The 24,371-nt window shown below is 38.4% G+C and overlaps 1 protein-coding gene across 5 annotated transcripts in view; it reads right to left on the minus strand.

The window, feature by feature from the left end:
- Nucleotides 1–216: 216 nt before the first annotated feature.
- Nucleotides 217–24,371, minus strand: part of LOC116938710 (inactive dipeptidyl peptidase 10-like) — a 113,806-nt gene continuing 89,651 nt past the window's right edge. For all 5 annotated transcript variants that reach the window (XM_032946219.2, XM_032946221.2, XM_032946223.2 and 2 more), the window contains 14 exons: nt 24,071–24,178; nt 21,529–21,617; nt 21,260–21,307; nt 20,065–20,183; nt 18,534–18,581; nt 17,952–18,050; nt 14,847–14,916; nt 13,563–13,757; nt 12,332–12,386; nt 11,896–11,995; nt 6,030–6,088; nt 5,430–5,502; nt 3,163–3,236; nt 217–2,772 (listed from right to left, as the gene is read on the minus strand). In XM_032946219.2, the coding sequence (XP_032802110.1) occupies nt 2,623–2,772; nt 3,163–3,236; nt 5,430–5,502; nt 6,030–6,088; nt 11,896–11,995; nt 12,332–12,386; nt 13,563–13,757; nt 14,847–14,916; nt 17,952–18,050; nt 18,534–18,581; nt 20,065–20,183; nt 21,260–21,307; nt 21,529–21,617; nt 24,071–24,178 (1,287 nt within the window). In that variant the 3' untranslated portion in view covers nt 217–2,622. The remainder of the gene's footprint in view (nt 2,773–3,162; nt 3,237–5,429; nt 5,503–6,029; nt 6,089–11,895; nt 11,996–12,331; nt 12,387–13,562; nt 13,758–14,846; nt 14,917–17,951; nt 18,051–18,533; nt 18,582–20,064; nt 20,184–21,259; nt 21,308–21,528; nt 21,618–24,070; nt 24,179–24,371) is intronic.

The following is a 24,371-nucleotide window of genomic DNA, read 5'->3' on the forward strand; positions in this document are numbered from 1 at the left end:
GACTCTGGAGTCCAAGTTGAAAAGCATTCCTTATATCTGGTACTTGAATGCAGCTTAAGTTATTCAAATATTTGTAAAATGCATAAACAAATTCAAATTGGCAACTTTATATTGGATAATTACTACCTGACGAGAATAAGTAAATATAACACGTTAGTTTCTGTAAACAATATTTTACTACATAGTGTTAAGTTAAAAAAGTTTACAAACACACTGTGATGTTTGGCACAGTTTTTAATCAACTGGGAAAACACAACACTGAGGCAAAAATGAATGTGGCAATCATTTTAGAACATTGATTATGGAACTGGCCTAAAGCATAATGTGACACAGCAACACTAACACTGGTAACATTTAACACTTATTCACAATAACGAGTCCATTAAAGTGCTTATTAAAGTAACATATTTACAGGACACTGATAAAAATCCAAGCAGTTCAAAGCATTCACGGGCTATGCATTTTATGGACCAAAGAATTGCTACAAACATCAGAAATGCAAGACAAACTCTCAGAATCCTGAACTCTATAGAGGACTGCGCAAATTAACAAACAGGTGGAGGCTCTGCACAGCTTCATATTACTGTATATGTATTGTGTGTATATAAGTTACGTAAAACTTTACCAGAAAGGTTTTCAAAGCAGAGCACTACACACTGGGATCGTACAGTACATTTGGTAAATTAAGCACAGATCTATTAAATAATTAATCGGAAATAAATTCACGTTTTACCCTGTGAATTGTCTGATTTTATACAGATCAGATGGATGTGTATCATGGAGACCTCTGGAAACTATCCACAACTTCTGGACAGACATTCCTGGAATAGTGATTGAAGATATTCCACGATTGTACTGTGTGTGATATGCCATTCTTAAAAAATGAAAGTCAAAAACGTGGTGGAATACTGGATAACCGTTCAAATGATGCAGTAGCAGATGTTTTAGATTACATTTTTAAGCACAGAGTACTGACATGAAATTTGGTTGTTAACTTGAATAAGGAAAATCAAACATTTTCATAATTGAGATTTTCAGAAGTTAGAAAAAGAGAATAAAAACTATAAATAAAATGCCTACCATCGTACAAGGAATATTAGTAGAATTTGAGTACATTTGCTATTTCATAGCTTGATATGATGGTTATTGAAAAGTAAGTTATTTTCAGCATGTTATTACAGAAGTTAATATTTTTTGTTACCATTAACCATTCTATAATTAAATACGCTTTTAATGTTTACAAAAATACACTTGTATATATTGCACTTAATAGTTTTCTGAAATAGTTTTCTTCGATTATTGAATGAACATTGACTCGTGCTTATCCAATAGATGGCTCCTCTTGAGCCTATTGTCAATAATTTAAAAGGGATTCACTTTAATCAATTGTAATTGATGCAACATTTGTGCTATAGTGTGAAAATAAAATACACACCTAAAAAAGACGACCCTGTGGAACACTAATGCACGTTAACAAGTCCTGGGAAATACATGCCTATGAATGAAAACAAGTTTAGGATTATGAAATATTTCTGTTTTAACAACTGCATTTTGCAATCTTTCAGGCAGGTGTATTTCGCAAAATAATTTAGTGTCAGGTTCCACAGGATCACTTTATTTTTAACACTGCAAATAGTTAAAATATACTGAGCAGTATATTTAGTTACTATTGTTATTCCTAGTTGTGTGCATAGTCCCAAGTGAAAATTATTGAATCAGTAATTGGTGTAGAGAGAGGAATACATATTTGAAACTGTAGTTATGGTCAACAACCAACTCAGCTAAATTACTCATTACTGTATGTATTAATTTAAAATGAATGTTGTTTGCAAGCAAAATTATTTTCCATTTCATTTTCCTTCAGATTACCTAAATATGAATAATTTCGCATTCAACTTCTTTTGGAGTGACTATATTTTCAATTATGTGGCAATATAAAGAGACACAAGACATTGCTTAAAGAAAGCATGTTGTAAGTCCGTGCGCACGTTGGAAAGCAATGGCGGGGATGGGGACATCAAGGAGAATATTTAGAATGCATGGTTTCTCATGTGGCTGCTCTGAGCTCCAACTACCATGCAGCAATGGTTGAATTTCTCAACATGAACACTCTCATGCTTGGATCAAATGATTGCTGATCAATTTGATCACGAAATTAAATACTCTATATATTGTTCTCTCAGTGTATATGCAATCCTATACTGTACAAATATTAATAATTAAAAATAAAACATATGTTTTGTTATTTAAAATAAAATGTTTTAAAAGAGTTATTTAAGATGTTCGTAATTTGACTTTAAAACCGTTACTTCTATAATTGATATGCTGAGTTATGAGTTACAAACTCTGGATTCGATGACCAATAGCATATCATTGAGGTGACCTCAGGGAATTGGTGGAGGCATTTGTCCTCCCCTTATTTTTCCTATGGAGCCCTAATTGAATGCGCAAGTGACACTAGTACAAACTAGTACATAAGCTAGAAATTCTGGTGGCTGCTCCAATGTTGTTCACTCGTATGGCCATCAAATAGCAGGGGAAACCCCATGAGAAGTGATGCACCCTATTGTGCCGCCCTCTGCTGTCTCCACCTTTAAACATGACAGTAATTACAAGCGTAGTTCACTCGTCCTCATCATCGTCGTCCTCGCGTTCGTCTCGCACACGTGGTGCCAGCTGGCTGAAGCAGTCGACGAAGAAGTCTGTCAAAGTCTTGTAGAGGTGCCGCCTCCACTTCAGCTCGCGCACAGAGTTTCCCTCGTCCGGATAGATCTGCGATGTAAAGTTTGCTTGGGTTTTATATTATTTCCATAAGACGCTACATATAAGGTCATATTGACATCTTGATGCGATGGCCAAAACACACCATTTAATTGGTGATTTATACCATTGTAGATGGTGTAAACGACACAATTTTACCAAAAAAATCTAAAACGTAGGTATGATTGTCAACACCTGAATCAGGTCCATAGCACACTGGTGCCTATTAACATCTACACAGTTTCACATCGTTTATCTTTCATTTTAATTTACGAGAGAAAAAATACGTTGAAATATTCCGGAAAAGTTTTTATATTTTTTTGCTGTTATCTAAAATGTGCATTGTCAAAGCCTGATTATAACTTAATTTTATATTTGTGAGTGTAAACTGTGGTACTCGACCTGGAGTGTGTAGTTTGCATCAATGCTGATAAGATGTTTAATCAGTTCTGCAGTGTGCTGGAAGTGGACCATCTCTGAAAACGAAAAAATATATATATACATTATATTTGGTATAATTTAAATACATTTCCCACAACTTGTCAGATCAAACACACCAGTAAGAAATGGCTCAGCCTTAATGCATGTGGTGTAATAGCACATACTACATTCAAGTGTCCAACAAATTTGTATGTAGGAGCACTGGTGCTGGATATTGATTACGAAGTGCACTATTTATAATGAGGACATCTCGTTTATTCACCTTCTTTGCATTTGGGCAGTGGGAGAGGACATAAGTAGCGGTCAGCAGTTGTTTTGGCTTATGCATTACATTGCAATGTGTTGCATATTTTGTTACTTTATAATTACATTTACACTGAAACAAAGATGAGCTTGAGGGAAAAATAACTAAATAATATTAAAAAATACTAACGTTTAAAAGTAGTAAAAACCCAAATTACAATTTTTTTAAAGTTAATCTGTAAAGTCAATCATCAAATTCCTGCACCTGAAGTAGTAAAATTAACCAATATGTACTTTTATATCATTAATATCTGAGTGATGCTTATTATAAACTCACCTTATTCAAAAAATAAACATGTCTTGCATCTTTACATGTCTTGCATCTTTCTAAGATATCACAAATCCCATGATACAGAATAATCTATGTAATCATGAAAATAATCTGCTTTCAAATTTTCTGTAATTGGGTTTCTCAGTTGGTGATCAGACTGATTCATTTGTTTTTAAATAAAATACACTTTAATATCACATGTTCCGTGTAGGAGGATGTTATCGTCTTTCAAACGTGCTTCGTAAATTAGCCTTGTTTTTAAAGAAACCTTAAAGACGCATTTCTATTTTTGTTGAGGTTTTTTTTGTCTAATTACCGACACTTATCTCATGTTGTTTAAATATCTTGATTTGAAGCTTTCGTGATTGCAAGAATCCATACTCTTTGGTTCTTTCGGTAAGGTCATGTAGGTTGAAAAAATAAAATAAAACAAAATAATAATATATCACGACGTTTCGATCGCAACATAAGTGGTCGTCCTCAGGCGGGAAAAAATATTGGTTTATTTAATTTTTCTACCTCCGTGACTTTACCGAAAGAACCAAAGAGTATGTTGTTTAAATACTTGTCAATGCACTTGTGAAAGGTGCTTAACGTCTGTAATTGATGAAGGTTAAATAAAAACAACACCTGTGCTAGAAAGGCTTCTTAGATGGTTAGAAAGCTATTTTACAACTAGCCTTTTGCCCGTCCAGTAAATCTGAAACTTGCAAGCGAAAATCAGACCGCGACGTGATATTCATTGCATCCATTCGTGTGCAATTTGTAAGGCCGCGGTGACACAGACTTATTTTATTTAAAGGTTATAATCCATTGTTCATCATGACGTCCTTTTTACTTCGATGCCTCAACAGCGTTACGGAGATCGCGTGACGCGAGGGTTCTGCCTTTGTAGTGACGTTGTAAGTTGACGCCGAGGAGGGGGGAGGAGGCGCCTCGGCCCCCCATGTGGTGTGACGTCACCCGCTAATGGGGGGGGGTCTATTTGGATGACGTCACCTTTCTTGAATATTAATGAGGGGGCTGGTCGATGTGGAGTGACGTCACGAGTGTTAAGGACACCTGGGTTATTATAGTAGGTATGTGCCTCTGCTGACGATTGCCCTAACTAACAATGTTACACTGGTACTGATGACACCTCCTCTCCTATCTTTCTTAGTTATTTTAATCGAAATGAAAGTTAAGTTGTAACACATTTAACAGACCTAGTGAATGGTTAAACAAAATCAACCTGGGAGAGAACAAGCAAGGAAGTTCAGGAGATCTGTGAAAAATAAGTACATCTAATATTAGAAGAATGAGGGGAGCTGTGGCACAGTGGTTAGCACACTGCACTTTGAACCTGGTGACCTGCGTTGTTGAATTCCTGGACTGACCCTGGGCAAATTGGACTGACCAGTAGTGAAATATGGTCAAACAATCCCCATGATTGATATAGAATGAGAATGCCTTCATCCAGCAGTGGATAGACAATGGGCTGTGAATTATTACTTTATTCGTCTAATAATAATGCAAGATAACTAATAAAATATTGATAGCTACAGGATGAATATTAATGGTATTTTAATTTGTTTTCAATACTGCATATATATATACGTATACACACACAAACTGCACCAGAGCTATAGTAAAAGCCTTTTCAGAGAATCCTTACCATTAGCTGTGCCATGGATGATTAAGAATCTTTCGGCCTTGAGGTAGCTGAGCCGACTGCTCACTTTGGCAGCCTGATAAAGTGAATGAGACATTTCAACAGAATAAAAAAATACAGAAAAAATATTGAGGTAGAATTCCATACAAAATAGTCAGAGAGCATAATTACGTGATAATGGTCAAGAAAGATGGATTGTAAAAAATAAGACAATATATAAGTTCGTGAAGATATATGATCAATAAAAGGTGCAATATGTAATGTAAAGCGAAATTCCCATGAATATACCTAAACATATTTGTTAAACACATTCTTACTCCTTCTGCAAGACACCATTTTAAAGGCTTACAAAGCCATCGTAATCTATACAAACACAGGGTTGATATTTCACGGAAGCAATGTTATTTATTTGCAGATGATGTGCATCTCATTTCCTAAAGGCACAAGGAAAATGTAATGACAGTAATTCACACATGTGGGTGCACAATGTTAAAGACATGGATGTAAAATACATCACGTATTGAATGCTCCTGTACATGCTCTGTCTTTCACAATGAAGATGAGTAATGTAGAAGTGGGTTTGCATTCAAGGCTGGTCCTCACCTCATACGCATTCTCCTCACGGGCTGGCAAGCCCAGATAGCGCTCAGAAAATGCAGAGGCTGTGGGAGAATACAAACCGTAGTTCACACGAATACTTTCAACTCAATTTTTGTGTTTAAATCACTTTAGAAATTATGTAAACGTATACATCGCACGAATAAATACGTGTAAAAATACTTTAAAAAAATTATTGCATGCAGTGATGTGATGATATGATGATTATCTCATGTTTTATGTATGTTAAAATAGGTCTCCTTCTCTGTTAAATATCACTGCTTAAATTAACGTTATTAGGGAGGGTCAAGCAGTACAGCTTAATACCATAATTCCAGACACACATTATGACCTGTAGCACACACTGAGGCGAATGGCAGCGTTGGAACACCATACAGTAGCCGATAGGATATTGTACATGTTTTGAACGTAAAATTGTACACAATGGGAACGCATATCGCAAACCTCCAAGCTGTGCACAAAGTGTGCCTCAGTGTGCCCCAATACCAGTTTAAACTATTCCCAACACCAAGATTGCTGCATCGTCTTACATATCCTCTCCAAGATCTATCCAACGCAGGGTATCCCTGAGGTTTTTAAATTACAATTACGGTACCAGATTATATAATACCACGGCAATGTATTTGGGGGCTGTGGGTCTGTACGTGCAGATTTCGCTTCATAAGGAATCGAAGGCTTGGTAATTTTTTTTAATGGAAATGCCTTTCGACCTCAATCGAACGTACTGTTCTGTCTTTCCCTTTCCTGCTGCCCCTCTCTGCGGTCTCTTTAGTTGTGTTCCCACTCTCTACCCTATGGTTTGAGGCATATAGCTAGCTCGGCATATCATATTCAGGCCACAAAGCGATGTGAGCTTATTACCTTCAGAAGGAGAAAATAAGAAGGGAAAAACGAAATTGTCATTATACCAGTGAGTTGTTGTGGGCGGATGATGGAAAACCAGTCTACCAGAATTTAATTAAAATTGCTCGAACAGAAATTTCAGTCACACAACCTAAGCCCTTCTGTTCATGTCAGGGCAGTATTTTGTTTCACCCTGTCCCTGCTTGTATCTCCAACAATGAAAAGCCTTCCAGCCTAATTTACTAAAGGGCATTGTATTGACAATATTGTAGAAGCCATTAGGAAATACTCAATTGGAAATTGGGTGACATTTCCAGTAAAATGGCCACCTAGATGTGACCTCCAGGGATCTCAGATTCATTCTTTTCCCTTATGTAATTGTAAGCTTCATCACCATGTTGCAGCTTACTGTAATATTTTGCTTCATTATAACATTTTATTTGCACTGTACATTTTCACATTAGCTGTAATTCCCCATTCTTTAAGCAAGTTCTACGGGCCAGGAGGAGGAATGCAGAGTAGATTTGGGTGAATTTGTGGGTGATGGTTACCGTGGGAGAGTGGAAACGAGACAAAAAAAACAATATAATTGAACAAAAAGGTTTTTTTGTTAGTAGCTTTTATGTTGGGTTTTTATGGTTTATGGAAAATGTATTATAAGAATGGATGAATTTACAAGAGACTTGTATTTTTGCCGTACATTAACTCACAAGTCACTTTAAAAAGGAGATATATGAAGGTAAACAAATAATCTTTTCTGAGCATGGTTCAACAGCAGCTGCCTAAATAGTCAGGGTTTGTGCCACTCTCATATATTTATACTTTCATAGGCATAGGGCCTCAAGCTGATTTATCTCTTCGGTTTCCCACTATACACATTGAAATTAAAACTGCAATCCCACAAGAGCTTTCCTTCTTTCTTACATCCTTCATCATTACCACAGTCAGTAATGCAATGCTACTTACAATTATCAGGCTTGTTTGGCTTAAAAATATTTAACCAGATGTTGGTGTAACTCCCCGAGCTTTTCTTAAATATCTTGTACCATTGGTAACAAAATATTTCTCTCGTAAAAAAAAAGGAAAATACAATTTTGTCAAACTTTAACGAGTTGCATATATACATAGTTTGTTATTGTCTATATTACAGAGAGTCTAACCACAAACGTTTTGGTTCAAGTACTCAAACCATAATCAGAACTGAAACCGGAACCTAAATTGGAATGGAAAAAAATAGGTATGGTTTTTGTTGCCCATGAACAATTTTAACTGGTTGAAACTAGTTTTTTAAGCAAACATTTAACTGCAACTGAACCTTCTAAGGCTGTTTTAACCAACTAAATTGGTTATAGTTCACCTAGTTACAGTGAGGGAAAAAAGTATTTGATCCCCTGCTGATTTTGTACGTTTGCCCACTGACAAAGAAATGATCAGTTTATAATTTTAATGGTAGGTTTATTTGAACAGTGAGAGACAGAATAACAACAACAAAAAATCCATAAAAACGCATGTCAAAAATGTTATAAATTGATTTGCATTTTAATGAGGGAAATAAGTATTTGACCCCTCTGCAAAACATGGCTTAGTACTTGGTGGCAAAACCCTTGTTGGCAATCACAGAGGTCAGACGTTTCTTGTAGTTGGCCACCAGGTTTGCTAAGTAATTCTTATAAATGAATGAGCATTCTCTCCACATTCGTTAGAGTGATAGACCTATGATTCAGAACCTCAACCTCAAAGAACCATATTGAAGACGACTATTTGCGATTAATTGTTGAGGTTACACAAACGCAATTCACAAGTCCAATACCATTCCACCTCAGCTGATCTTTACCAATTTCCAATACCTCCAAAGTCTCACAAGACAAGTGCATTTTTCCAGCGCTGCTTTGCAAGGGTTTTGTGTTTTCAAGACAATGTAGTTTATTAAATTAATAATTAAATGGGGGGGTACGCATGCCAAGCTGTTCCTCACTGTCGAAACCTTGTGTTACCCATGGGCACATCAAGGGCAATGGAAACCAGAACTGTAAATGCAAATCTTTAACAATACAATGATGAATCACAGCACCTTTAATTATACTTTATGCAAAAATATTTCCTTTTGTCCCATGATATTTTTCATATTTTTTTGTAACTATGTAAATTAATGCCTTTATTTCACAGCATTACTGAGAATCACAAGAACCTAAGCAGTATAATTTATACCAAAGACAGTGGAAAACGATATTCAGAGTTCAGTGCTGACAGCCTGGTTTAAGCAAGTGTTGAGTTGTCATGTTGATATGGACCCAATTATGAATGACCTCTATAACCCCGTGTCATTTAGTTTTCTAATGAAGAACCTTAAATTCGTTCATGAAGCCCATTTGGTCACCAGTGCGAAACAGATTTGCTCCATGCTTCCCGTAGCCAAGCCATAACCTCGCATTATAAAAGGGCTTTGTATTTTATACCATGCTGTCAAAATGCAGATGAGAAGAATGTTACAGGAGCAATATAGTACGTGTGAGCATGTGCCTTGTCTGCACAACGCTCTCAAGCAACATTCACTTACAACGGAGAACAACAATTTAATACTTGGCTGGAGATGTAGCACAAGCAAGCTGGTAGTTCTGGAAATGTTAATTTTAAATTTATCTTCATCACATTTTTAAATAGCTTCTCTATGCATGTAGCTCTGAAAATAGCTCAGCTATATCTCACTCTTAAGCGAGATAGGGCCTTCTGCTGCCTGATTACTTCAATCCATTTAGTCACTCAGAAAATTACAGTCCTTTTTCATCATACCTTTCTGCACTATGTATATCCATCTGGTTTTCTGCGTTCCTACTTTCTTTGTTCCCTCTACGTACATATATAGTATGAAATATTGTATTCTGTGTCGTTTTAGTCTCATTACATGTCAAACCATTGCAGCCTGTTCTCCTCAATCTTCTCTATCAACGTAATTTTCTGTCTTAGTTGTATTCTAATTAGTTCGATCCTCAATAATTGGAGTATCAGTAGACTCACGATTCTTGTCAGTCAACTGGTTTTGCAGTGAGTCTTTTCATATTTTCAGCCCTCCTCAAGGCCCAACACTGCGACCCATATCGCAGCACTGGCGTCAAACACTCTCGTTTTCATTCTAATTGGGATGTTGCCATCTTATGTGACCTTGTAGTGTATTTCCAAAGCTGCACCAGCCAATCTGATTATCCTCTTAATTTCATCCTCACAACTTCTATTGTGTGATATCAGTCCTCTTAGGCATGTGAACTTGTCCAATTTTTCCTCTTTTTCTCCCAACTTTTATCATCATTTTTATATTATGTGTTTGCATTGTGCTTTTTTACCTACTTTGTCTGTTATCGTCTGCAGTATTTCCTGGATTTGGGCTGCAAGCCCAATATGATTAGGAAATCTAAGATAGCTAACGTCCTTCCAACACAACATTATTCCTTCTCCTACATTTGTCAAAACTAGAGCTATTATCACTTAGAAGACAAGACAAGGCTCTAGCTTAAATAATACTTTGTTTGATTGGTAATTCTTACAATTTGCTTTCATATTTGTATATCTTATGCATGTGTAGTGACATCGCTGGATGTCAACATGCTGGGTGCAGTACCGGCCCTAGAGAGGCACGGCGTGCGGTGTAGCGACATCACGGACACCACAGCGGTGTGGGTGTAGTACCGGCCCTAGAGGGGCCCGCTGTAGCGGTGTAGCGACATCGCGGACACCACAGCGGTGTGGGTGTAGTACCGGCCCTAGAGAGGCACGGCGTGCGGTGTAGCGACATCACGGACACCACAGTGGTGTGGGTGTAGTACCGGCCCTAGAGGGGCCCGCTGTAGCGGTGTAGCGACATCACGGACACCACAGTGGTGTGGGTGTAGTACCGGCCCTAGAGGGGCCCGCTGTAGCGGTGTAGCGACATCACGGACACCACAGTGGTGTGGGTGTAGTACCGGCCCTAGAGGGGCCCGCTGTAGCGGTGTAGCGACATCGCGGACACCACAGTGGTGTGGGTGTAGTACCGGCCCTAGAGGGGCCCGCTGTAGCGGTGTAGCGACATCGCGGACACCACAGTGGTGTGGGTGTAGTACCGGCCCTAGAAGGGCCCGCTGTAGCGGTGTAGCGACATCACGGACACCACAGTGGTGTGGGTGTAGTACCGGCCCTAGAGGGGCCCGCTGTAGCGGTGTAGCGACATCGCGGACACCACAGCGGTGTGGGTGTAGTACCGGCCCTAGAGGGGCCCCGGTGAATGCTGACTGACAGCGCTAGATGGCACCACTCTTTGCGTGCAGTGCCGACCCGACAGGACAGGGTGTGTGGGTGTCAGTCGAAGGATGAGGTTATTCGAGGCCATGGCACTCTGGTTGACCCAGGAGGACACGTGATCAGTTAAGTCTACAAAGGGGCCCCAAGAGGGGGCTAGGGGTGGTCACGTGATTGGGACCCAGATCCTTCCCAAGGATTCTGGAAGGTGGAAGTGGCCAAGGGCGGAGCCGCTCATGCCACAGAGAATATAAGCCGGGTCCCAAGAGGGACCAGGGTTGTTGTTCATCCTGGAAGAAACCCTTGGTCTCCAATACGTGGACCCGGGCCGAAGCTGTTGGTCCCGGTCCGTAGTTGCAGTTACGTAGTAACTAGTGTCGTTAGCCTGGTGGTCACAACCTGGCTAACTACACCAGTCACGTGGTAACTAGTGTAGTTAGCCTGGTGGTCACCACCATAGGTTGTTATTCTGTTAAGGGGAAAGTTACCCCGTGTGTTGGAATTAAATAAATATGTTGCCTCCAAGTCTACGTCTGCAAATCAGTTGAACCCATTACACATGTGGCACTACTGTATAATTTTACAGTATGTGAAAATTATACATTAAGGTATTAGTACAATGTCACAGCTTCCAACTCTTTACACACTAACCATCTTGTGACACTAATGAGTCCGAGGTATACCTGGCATAGCCAGCAACTACCAAATGCCTCAAGTCGGCAGAATTGGCTTTTCCTACCATAAAGCATGGGGTCGAAGATGGGCGACTCGGCCACACCACAGCGTGCTTGTGCCTCTCCCATCCCCAGCACCAGGGTTGCCAGGTAACCCCCATAGCCCTGAGAGGACAGGACACAGGTTCACGGAGCGACGTATCGCGAAGGACATGATGCCGCACACTCACGTAGTCATTGCCTGCAGCAAAGAGTCCTGGAAACAATTGCGAGATTATAAAATGCTAAATCACAAAAAGAGCTCCCCATTACATTAATTGTAGATTTTTTTTAAAAAAAATTGTGAGTGAATTTTTAGATCTATTCCTTTGATTCAAAATACATTTGTGACATCTATTTCATTGAGGTACGAGTCAACAACTGAATGTGTGTTTTGCAACAATGCTTATAACATTTTATGAGACGCCTAAATGAAAAATAAAGGTATTAAAGTTTCCATACCTTGCCATACACCCCAATCCTATTCTTGTCGATGTACGGCAGTTCTAGCAGTGACCTAAAATGATAAACGTTCGTGCTGAACACAAACTGTCAAACTCCAAAACACATTATTTTTGCTTACAGCATTTTTGCTAAATACTTTGAAAAGTCATTCTAAAACAAAAACCATTTGTTTTTACACATAGCCATTATTATTTTTTCATAACAAACAGCTCTTCGTGATCAATAAAACAAAAAATACAATATGAACTAATTTCACTGAAAGACAGTTTGTTTATTACGAAATCGATACTCAATTGTCTAAATTTAAACGTAGACATTGAAGCGTGCACACTTTGCTATATAAAGTTAAATTGTGAAGTTAAATATAACACAATTGGAAAATATATATTTTAATAGTATTCTAGTACTAAGATTCATACTTGATATGTGTCAGATCGCATGAGCACAAGGTGTGCTGTACGCCCTCCTATACTCGACACAGCCTAAGAAATTAAGTTGTCACAAAATGTGCCAATGAACAAAACGTACCATTTTTAGTTGCTTCAACACACCGGTACGTTGGAGAGCAATCCACAACATTTAACAATTTGGTACGACGTTTCGTTGGGAAGTGTAACCAACATCATCCGATGATTTCCAGAACTGTGAAAATCTCCTCCCTCCCTGGGCCTTATATAGATGGTGTGATGTTATCAACGTATCCACTCGATCTGAGCCAAATAAATTGACCATATTGGTTTGCGAAAGCCAACGTGTTATATTCCAGTACTTTTTGCTTTATTTTCAAGACGAATTCCAGGAGCAATAAATACTTTTTAGCGAGATGGTGTTTATTGTTATTATTCAGAAGCATTTTACTGCACACAATCTGTTGCATAAGTTACCATCAATTCCATATCAGTGCAATACTAAACAAGAGGAGTGTATTGGTTGTTTCTCGAAATAAATTGAGGAACTGTTAACCTGCTTACTATTCTATCTCACCCAAGAATAATAATAAAAAAAACATTCAAGTATTAATACCACACAACAGGCATTCCTGCAGGTCCACAAAACTTCCAATGCAGCGTCTGTTAGTGATCAGCATTATGTAATGCACAAACCAACATCTCTGTCCCACAACACATGACAAAATAATGACAACTGATACACATATCTCCACAAGTCCCACAGCCATTGGGGATTCTCATGCACTGGCGTAATTCCTCGGCGTGCGTGGGCAACGCACCGTAACGCAGTGACATAATCGTGGTCCTCCACTGTGCCCAGCTTGCGATGCACCTCGTGCAGGTAGCGGCTGCCGTGGAAACCCGCGCCGCGCCCGTCAAACCGGGCAACAATCGTTGCATGCCCACTCGCCAGCGCAGCTTCCCATGACAAGCCGAACACCTCGGACACGCTCTGGTGCCCGGGCACACCATCACTGTCACCGAGAACGCGGGGGTCAGGGTTACGTGTACATGTACGGCACCTTTCGTCAATCCTGCACAGCGGGGGTGGGAGAGAGACCCCCAGGAGTAACGAAACACAATTGATCATCGCAAAGGGGCAGTTCTCTGTAAGGTCACGTGCACACCGTCCATTTACGTGCTTGCGAAAGGCAAGCACGCTGACTAAAGCCACTGTAATGATGTGCAGTTAAATGGCCAAAGAGGCGAGGGGTATATCTGTGACGTTGCAGCAAAGGCTCGAGGTATCTCTCTCGAAGTCTCCTATCTATGTACAAAGATCATCATGGTGCCGCTTCATATCTCCCGTGGGAAGGACAATCCATTCAGGGTCAAAAAGCAATGGGATGAATGCACCGCGAATCAAAGCAGAAGCTGAAATTTAAGTCCTCCCAGAAAACACAATCCCTATAGATCTTATTAAAATGGCATCGAGGTCTATAGGATTACTTTCATGATAGGACTCCTTTCATGACAAAAAGTCAATAGATGAAGAATACTGACAGCGTAGACTGCGCACAATGTAATCTGCTATCCATGACAGTATGGTACACAATGTTGACTTTATACAGAATATAAATTAATAGCGCCTCATTGTAAATGTCCGCGAGCAGAAGAAGTACATTTAATATAGTTGAATTAGCCGGTGATTTTATTTTATTGCAAGATATGTATTTTAATTACTGGAGCGTACTCTAACAAAATAACAAAGGCGATTTTCATGATGATAACGATGGCATCTTAGTCATTATTTTATGCTAATTATAATCTTAAGTGCTTTGCACTGACGTTGGTAAAACATATATTTATTTAATATATATCCATCTGAATATTATACATTTTAATAAAAAGTCACTAATATAAAACAAATATTGTAAAGTTTACAATGGCAGTGGTGTATGATTAAAAATAATGACGTAACAATTTTCTGTATACTCCGTGGCTGAGTTATTTTCACATGTAGATATGCAAAATGTACAGTATATAGATCCAACGGAAGATAAGCAGCTGAAGTGCATGCACGCTTTCAGAATGTAAAACAGTCTGAAGGTCGATGCACTCACATGATAAGCAGTAGAGGATAGAGGAATTCTTCAGTAAAACCTGCAGGAAGCATCAGCTGTAGAGGCACCACTGCAAACACACAGAATTACTTATTTCTTTCACTATCCTTCATCCACCAGTCTTTTTTTCGATGAAATGTGCATGCATGATGTTATATAAAATAACAATGTGATAGAACTTAAAAGTGAACATGGAATTTGTTGGTTTAAAACAAATTAAGAGGTTACTTTGGAGACAATACAGTACTCTATTTTGAAATGTATCAGTAAGAAGTTAGCAGACCATCAATTGCAAGGCATAGAATGAGTCACCGACACGGCAAATTGATGCATTATCACAAAATCGAGGTCAAGATGTGATTAAAGACTCTTGTTTGTATATTCTCATTCATTGTGTAATTTGCGTATTTTTGTTTTCTCTATTCACCTAAATATAGCATTATCGTACATTTGCATATAATTTACATGAACCATATGCGTGTGTCATAAGGAAAAATGGTTTCAATTGAAGAATTAACGCATCGTTACAAGTTGATTCGTCACATACAAACGATACAACTGCAATAATGTTAGCGAAATGGTCAATTCCACGGTAACAGAATCGCACAAACAATCCAGGCACATTAGACATGATGGTGTAATGCTCGTTTTCATATCTCACCGACGTTTCTAAACTCATAAAAGACCAGATTTTGTTCATGTAAAATGTTTGTGGTTAGCAGGTTCTGTGTCCCATACTGTAATTCAGATACATACTAGGAAATAAATAAGGGAGAAGATGAATGCATCAAAGCCAGGTGTCCACATGTGGTGCATAAAATGTCGTAATTGTACTAACGGACACAAAATAGAAATATAAAAAATGGCCACAATTCAAAGCACCACACAAAGGTAGTGATCTATAAACAGCGTGCGTCGCTCTCTCTCTCTCTCTGTTTAACTGGGGCTCATTTAAGTTAATTTGTAGGAGTGGTCTGCTGCCTCGAATAATTATTTATGAATGCCATTTATTTGTGTTTTATTTATCATGATCACATTCAATCTAACCTTTAACCCTCCATTGCCGACTGAAGGGTACCATAAATAAAAATTATTATTGAACAAAATGGCAATTTGGCAACACTTTGTCAGCAATATATTTGTACAGTGATACAAATGTTTCACCATGGCCCAGAAGATAAATGTGTGCAGCAGAAGCAGAGTGCAGGAGGCTCATCTCACATGGCTATCATCATTGAACGATGTGGAGGTGTGTTACAATACAATTATTACATTCCTCGACAGAATCATAGGAATGTGGAAATATATTTGTGTTGTTATTGTATAACCGTCCAGCATCTATACAAAAACATATTCGATTATTCATATATATGTATAAAGATTGAAACTGTGATAATGTAGACGACTTTATTGTAATCTTAAGGTTGTCCAAAAACAAAATAAAAATGAAACCATGTTGAACACTAAAATGGCACGTTACATTTTAATCGCAGAGGTTTGGAAATGGTATACACCGATACAAACATGTGGAAGGAATGCATGACACGCAAGTCCAAATTATATAATCATCACGCAATGTTGTTCCATATGTGCAACTGTAAGCGTGGTATAAAAGTCCAAACAACAGCAATTATAAACAAACTGACCATCTACCAAATGCGATACACCTGATGCTTTGCACGCCCGGCTCAAACCCCTGGTTTCCAACTGTTTTGTACAAATGCAAGAATCAACAAATCCCCATGAGCCATCATCCGGACTCTGTTACTTTGGTCTCTAACATCCCTGTCAGTTTTGCTTGGGAATGCCAGGTCCCTGAGCTCATGTTTTCCGACTACTTTGTTCTTTTTTTGCTCTGTTTCATTTTCTGCGTTTTCATCTGTTTTTGTGCTGCTGTTTACGTTATTTTCGGCATTTTGTAAGGACATTTGAAACGAATAAGCATTTAAGTGCAACGTAAATGACAATTATTTTCTTTCATAAACTGCAATTGTTTAAGAAATTAAGAAGCTGAAACTGTTGCACACATTATCTCCTGAACTATACTATTTTTATCATATGAATCAATTATTATAATTATTATAAACGAAAAGAAAGCTCGCTCTGTTAATTATCGGAAAGCTTGTTCTGAGCGAGCTTTCTTTTCTTCATAATTTCAGAATCAAGATGCTTTGTGAAGCAATCCTAAACATTTCTGATATTTAGTTCATGTCACGCTTGAACATACGTACTATAAACGTACTTTTAACGTAATATTTATAAACATGTACAATTTCCAAGACGTATGGCCGGCGTAGAAGAATCGGCCAAATACCCTCCAGGGTGGCTCTCCGGAGCTCCCCTTCCGCCAGCAGTGGCGTACAATATTACACGTACATACGTGATCATAAATGGTAATATATCCTACTTTGTCTTTGCATGGTAATGGGAGAAGATACATTAATCACTTGCTTGCAATGTGACACGAAAAGACTGGTGAAAATTATATTTTAGACGTGTGAAACTACAGGTGGCCTAGGACACTGCATTATTCGTGATAATTTTCTTCCTCACGAAATCAGGCCAAAATTTGCTGAGAACAGTTTTCACAAGGGTAATTTTTAAAGGAATTTTGTTTAGTAGAAATCACCAATTACTGAAAGTGTGAATTCAAATTTTTCAGAAGCATTATATTGTCCAATTCCAGTTAACTAGAGGCTGCTACAGCTGTCTAATGTACACCCAAAAAGTAGCTACAATTTACGTTCTATATTCACATGTAATTTGCGGAGCATAATATGCATCGGAGCTCAAGTGTCAATGATTGATCCCGGTTTTGGTTACTTTTTCTAGTGTGGCTTTCAGATTTACATCGTTATTAAATTTTAGCTGTAATTTCATAATCATATTTCTAAATGGTTGAGAAAACACTGGAAAGAAACCTGATAGATCTGTCTTAAAACTCATTCACTTTGGGCCCATCGATTCAGTGACCAGATAATTTAATAAAGCAGACATTTTATTGGCTGCACCACAAGCTCCATGGTAATTAGGCCTCTTGTGGAGGTTATAAATATTTCAATGGAACGCTTTTTTTCTATCAGTGCCCCTGTGCACACGCCTTACCGTAATCTTCGATGGTGACATTACGATAGATAGTGGTGGGTGTCTGCCTCTGAGCCAGCATGCCTCTCAGCTCAGTGTTGTTTTCCAAGATGTGAAAGCCTGAAAACCCACACGGTTAGTTTGCTAGATTTCCAGTCTACAATATATGGAACGATTGCTACATTTAACAATTGACCCCCTCGCGATTCAATGATTTGTCACACAATTCAACTCAATTGGCTATTCTAGTTTCTTTTTACTCTGTGATGGGTGTCGAGTCACAAGTTGCTACAGGGGTCATGTGAACCAATAACATACAACGTATAGGAAGAGAAAATTATAAATTGCTATGTAAAGTGTAAGATTCGATCCAGGCATTGTGTAAGAATACATTTTATTTGGTGAATCGTTGTATCGTTACTTACCTAATTGCTGTGCTAAAATGAAAGAACATCTCTAATTGGTGGTTATTTAATTGACTCATAATTAATTTAAATAATTTATAATTGAGTAGACAGCAAAGGTAGAGAAATGAAAGCAATATGCAGCCTTTGGAATAAAAAGCAGATGACAAAGCATCCGGTCGACAGCTTTAACACTTACTGCCCGGGTTGTCTGTGCTGTGCACTGTCACCATTGGGACAGTAGGGCCTGGAAACACATTTCATGCAGGCAACAACACAAAAATAAAATATTGATTTACAAGCCTTGTTGTCATCATATTTCCCGTATACACACATCATTCGTACATATAAAGTAAAAGCAAAGTTTCCCAATGCTCTAGCGGCACTGGATGGTGCTCATTTTCATTTTTGGTTCTCAGTCAGGGGAAAAGCCCCACAATGCATTGATTAAAAAATGAGCACAATGATTTGGCTATATCAAAGAGGAACGCCTGTGTTTGCATTTCATCAAAGTGTATGTTTCCACTTCTCAGGTAAAATCCCAATCATGACCAGACAAGACCCTATATGTGCCCTTCGAGATTAAGGTACAATCTGCTAGCGAATGCACACTTACGAGTGCACATGCACAACAGACACACAGAAAGACACACTGTCGTTGTTACGCTTGGCACGGTGCTGAGAAGTAATCAGCAATCTTCTGTGGAGCTGTGTCATTGTGCTCATGCTAGACTTGTAGACAGTCAGACAGTTTTTTTTTTACAACTCAATTTTATAAATCCATTCCCTCTGCCCCTACATTGACTCAGAAAGATATAACAATAAGAAAATAAATAAGATGACGCTGTTCCTATGAGTAATTTATCTTATATATTGGAAAACTCTTTAACCTTTCTGACTCTGTACTACCATGGGCCAACTTACTTTTAAAGTCTCCCATGCCCAAGAGAACAATCTCCTTGGTCCATAAAAATGCTGGGCCCAGGGATTAATATCAGTGAGTATTGCCTCTCAGCCACGCTGGATCAAGAGGCCCTTATACCAGATACCATATACTTTCAGTGAGCTTGTCGTTCTTCTCACCTATACTTTAGTTTGTGATAAAACATTCCTTTGATATTCTTGGTTCTTTCGGTAAAGTCACGTTGAAGGGAAACAATAAAATATATATAAAACAATAAAATTCTCACGACGTTTCGACTGCAACACAAGTAGTCATCATCAGGTGTTCTTGCCGTTGGTTTTCACACCTGATGATGACTGCTTGTGTTGCAGTCGAAATGTCGTGAGAATTTTATTGTTTTATATATATTTTATTGTTTCCCTTCAACGTGACTTTACCGAAAGATCCAATAATATGAATCACTGCAGTCACGAAAGCTTTAAATCAAAATTCCTTTGATAATTTGGTCAGTGTCACATGCGTGTATTCCATCATTTAAAATGGGGTTGGTAGACTGTGCAAATATAATTTTGTGAGTTGGCACCCTAAACTTATAGTCCTACGAGGGGGTCTACAGATAGCATAACAGCAAGTAGGCTAAGAATTCATCAATCCATATGATTATTTTTGTTTTGTTATCGCTTCGTGTATTTGAGTTTTATCTTGGATTCTCTATGAGGAACTGGCTAAACACCTCAAGCAGTAGGGCCGTTCAGATAAAAAAAAAAGTGTTTTGAGATGTACATATAGTTGGTGACATCCACTGCCTGATTCTGCATCAACTCACCATCACAGAAGAGCAGGAAGTATCTGGTGCTTGGGCTGAAGGACACGTGGTGAAAGGAGCAGTTCGGGATGACTCCACAACTGAGGCACTGCCGCTCAAATGAGCCGCCCGTCTCCACACTGTGAGGGCCCAGCGGTCACGCATTGCTTAGCCACCACTTACAGCTCACCGAGACCAGAATTAACTTAAACAGTGCTACTACGAAGAAAACACACAGCACTGGCGGTGACTTTGGTGCTGCCCACTACAATGGCCGCAGCAGGGTTTTGTTCCGATTTATATTTGCTTCGTTCCTGTGGTTTCTTTGATTTGTGTTTGCTTTTGTCATTTTGGTGACTCAGGTCACTCTTGCAAATGAAGATATCCTGGTTACTTGAATACTTGTCTGGTTAAACAAAATAAACTTGGAACTTGAACAGCAAAGGATGGATGATTAATGGCATGCAATCCCCACTTTGTATCTTCGCCTTGTCCAAACACACACTGTTGTGCATCTTGGTAATTACTCAATAACTATTGAGTTGCAACTGCACATGGAGTGAGGCAGTGGTACTGAGCTGTTAGTTGTTTTCATTCAACATGTTTTTCCACTCTACGGGTAAGATTACAACCTCTGAAAAGAAAAAAACTTCTATTTTTAAAATCAAATTCTTTGTGAGTTTTGGTGCATTGCTCCAGCTTGTACAATTTTTCCGTTCTCGTGTTATAAGTGAAATGATGGACAAACATCTTTCAATCAAACAGCAAGAGTGTGATGATTTACAAGGATAGAAAAGCAATAAACTATTAAATTATGTAAGAAGATTTCGATTTAAAGCTTTCGTGACTGCAAGGATTCATCTTCTTTGGTTCTTTCAGTAAAGTCACGTAGAATGAGAATAAAATAATAAATTGATAAAATAAAATAACACAATAATTCTACGTGACTTTACCGAAAGAACCAAAGAATATGTAAGAAGAGTTTGGACATTCTTGGGTCTTTCGGTAATGTCATGTAGATAGGTTCAAAGAAAATAACAAAAATATTTTTTTCTTTAAACCTATCTACGTGACTTTACCGAAAGACCCACGAATATGAATTCCTGCAGTCACGAAAGATTTAAGTCGAGATTTAAGAGTTAAGACATTGTGAGGAGAAACGTTTTTCTGGGTTTCTGAGGTGTTTTGCGGAGATATGTAAACTGTGGAATCCCACCTGTACAGATGCCGATTTGTTGGGCCATCCTCAGTGCTCAAATAGTACCTAGAGAATGAGATAAACATACTTTAGATTTGTTTTGTATATTTTAAACATTTTCATACGTTAAAAAGTAAAAATTGCGTTTGTTTTGTTCGAAACTCAACGCAATTATAACCCAACGATTACAATATGTATTCATCAGTGTAAATGTAAAGGAAAAAGAAATCCGCAAGTACACATTTGCAAGCACGAACAGGCATGCACACACAAGCACACATACGTACAGCTTGCGCTGGGTCGGGTGGTGAGCCAGCAAGGCTGTCACCTCCCAGTCACCGGACGTGATAAATCGCACGTCATGACCTCTCCTTTCCTGCGTTCCACCAGCAAAGCAAGTTTAACATTTTAATTAATCTATTTCAATGCAACTCATTAACACTGCATACAAATACGTGTGCATATTGCAGCTTCGGTTTATAGGCACAAATGCGTGTTCTTGGTGTGCAATCAGTTGAAGCATTCTGCTTGGAACTCTCTCTTTCATGTTTTAGAAAATTAGTTTTCACAAATATAAAGCGGTAATATGCTTAAACTAATCGAAAAGTATATTTTATTGATCTATGTAACATCCAGTGAACTTTAGCATTACAACTCTGCTTCATGGCGATGGTAAGTAACTTGATTTTAAAAAGCATATATTAATTGTAAATGCTAAATTGTAAATAGTATTTTGATTTAAAGCTTTCGTGACTGCAGTAATTCATATTCTTAGTTTTTTCGGTAAAGTCACGTTGAAGAGAAACAACAAAATATATATAAAACAATAAAAAATTCTCACGACGTTTCGACCATAACTCAAACGGTCATCATCAGGTGTGTCGGTTTGCATAAATTTATTTTGAAAACGGCATATTTATTTATATATATATAAAAATAACGTTTGCGTCACGCGCAACGATGGCAGTTTGCCAGGACTAGTCCATCTATTTTTTGAAAAGAGGAGGGGGGAGACGAAATTTGTTTTTATGTAAGCTGTCTGAAAGGCACTGTAAGCGTGAACAATCAATCAAGAACTGAAATGATTTATCAAATCTTTCCAATGATTGCTAAGATAGAATCCATCTTCTCGGTTGAAATTGTCTCTGTGTTTGTATATGTGGATAGCCTCATGAACGAATCTCTCATGGAAGCCAGATGGCTTACAAAGAACCTCCGTCTTGGAAAAGTCAATGGCATGTGAGCCTACTGAATTAGAACAATGATCTGCTACGGCCGAGGTGTTGGTCCTACCGTGTTTAAGGTCTGCTTTATGTTCACGAATGCGGTCCGAGATATGGCGTTTGGTTTCTCCAATGTAACTACTACCACAGAGGCAACTTAGTTTGTAGACACCAGGGTATTGTATGTCCGGAATCACATCTTTTACAGACGGAACCAGATCACGGATTTTATGTAATGTGTTGAAACGGACCTGGATCTTGTGTTTATTCAAGATTTTGGAGATCTTTTTTGTGATCCCAGCAATGTAGGGTAAAGTGATGGTTTTGAAAGGCTCCAAAATCTTGAATAAACACAAGATCCAGGTCCGTTTCAACACATTACATAAAATCCGTGATCTGGTTCCGTCTGTAAAAGATGTGATTCCGGACATACAATACCCTGGTGTCTACAAACTAAGTTGCCTCTGTGGTAGTAGTTACATTGGAGAAACCAAACGCCATATCTCGGACCGCATTCGTGAACATAAAGCAGACCTTAAACACGGTAGGACCAACACCTCGGCCGTAGCAGATCATTGTTCTAATTCAGTAGGCTCACATGCCATTGACTTTTCCAAGACGGAGGTTCTTTGTAAGCCATCTGGCTTCCATGAGAGATTCGTTCATGAGGCTATCCACATATACAAACACAGAGACAATTTCAACCGAGAAGATGGATTCTATCTTAGCAATCATTGGAAAGATTTGATAAATCATTTCAGTTCTTGATTGATTGTTCACGCTTACAGTGCCTTTCAGACAGCTTACATAAAAACAAATTTCGTCTCCCCCCTCCTCTTTTCAAAAAATAGATGGACTAGTCCTGGCAAACTGCCATCGTTGCGCGTGACGCAAACGTTATTTTTATATATATATAAATAAATATGCCGTTTTCAAAATAAATTTATGCAAACCGACACACCTGATGATGACCGTTTGAGTTATGGTCGAAACGTCGTGAGAATTTTTTATTGTTTTATATATATTTTGTTGTTTCTCTTCAACGTGACTTTACCGAAAAAACTAAGAATATGTAAATAGTATGTTAAATTTTGATTTAAAGCTTTTGTGACTGCAGGGATTCATACCCTTGGTTCTTTCGGTAAAGTCACGTAGAAGGGAAACAATAAAATCATAAAAATATTGTTATATTGTTTTATATTTTTATTATTTTATTGTTTCCCTTCTATGTGACTTTACCGAAAGAACCAAGAATATAATATTATGTTACTCTGATGCTATTAAGTGTTAATGAAATGTGTCATGTGTTAATTATGTGTAAAGTAAATGTTATGATGGTAATGTGGCATGGTTTAATGATTTTATGAATGGCGAACATCCCCTATAATCGGAGGACCCCCTCCCCAAATTAATCCGGCTTCAAGAAGTATTACTGCATCTGTAGTTTTTTTGAGATGTCATAATTGACAAGTAAATTCTCCAGAACATAAATGAAAGATTTTTGTTAATATACTGTACCATGAAATGCACGTGTTCAATTGTGAGATTTATTCGAGGACACTGTTTGGGCCCTTTGTTGGACGAACATGGCTGGAGATGTTGGTACCTGCAAGCTGAACATTCCCAAGTGGTGGAAAGACCCACGGCCGCCCTGCTTCGCTGCTAATGGCAGGAAGAATCTCTTTCCATCCGGAGAGAAAAGCGGTGCCTCAGTCTGCAGATAAACGTCCAGATGATGCAAACAAAATTATCCATTAATAACTGAAGCCACGGGCGACTTCTCACAGTAGCAAATACTGTGGCCACAGGTATTAGTGTTTTTAAAAGGATGGCCATTTACCGGATTTTACATTACATAATTCAATAAACTAGCAGCAAATTATTACGTGCTGTAGATGGGGATATGA

The sequence above is a fragment of the Petromyzon marinus genome, chromosome 4 (genome assembly GCF_048934315.1).
Source record: "Petromyzon marinus isolate PM22_M1 ecotype Great Lakes invasive population chromosome 4, UKy_Petmar_22M1.pri1.0, whole genome shotgun sequence".
In the NCBI taxonomy this organism is placed as follows: Eukaryota; Metazoa; Chordata; class Hyperoartia; order Petromyzontiformes; family Petromyzontidae; genus Petromyzon; species Petromyzon marinus.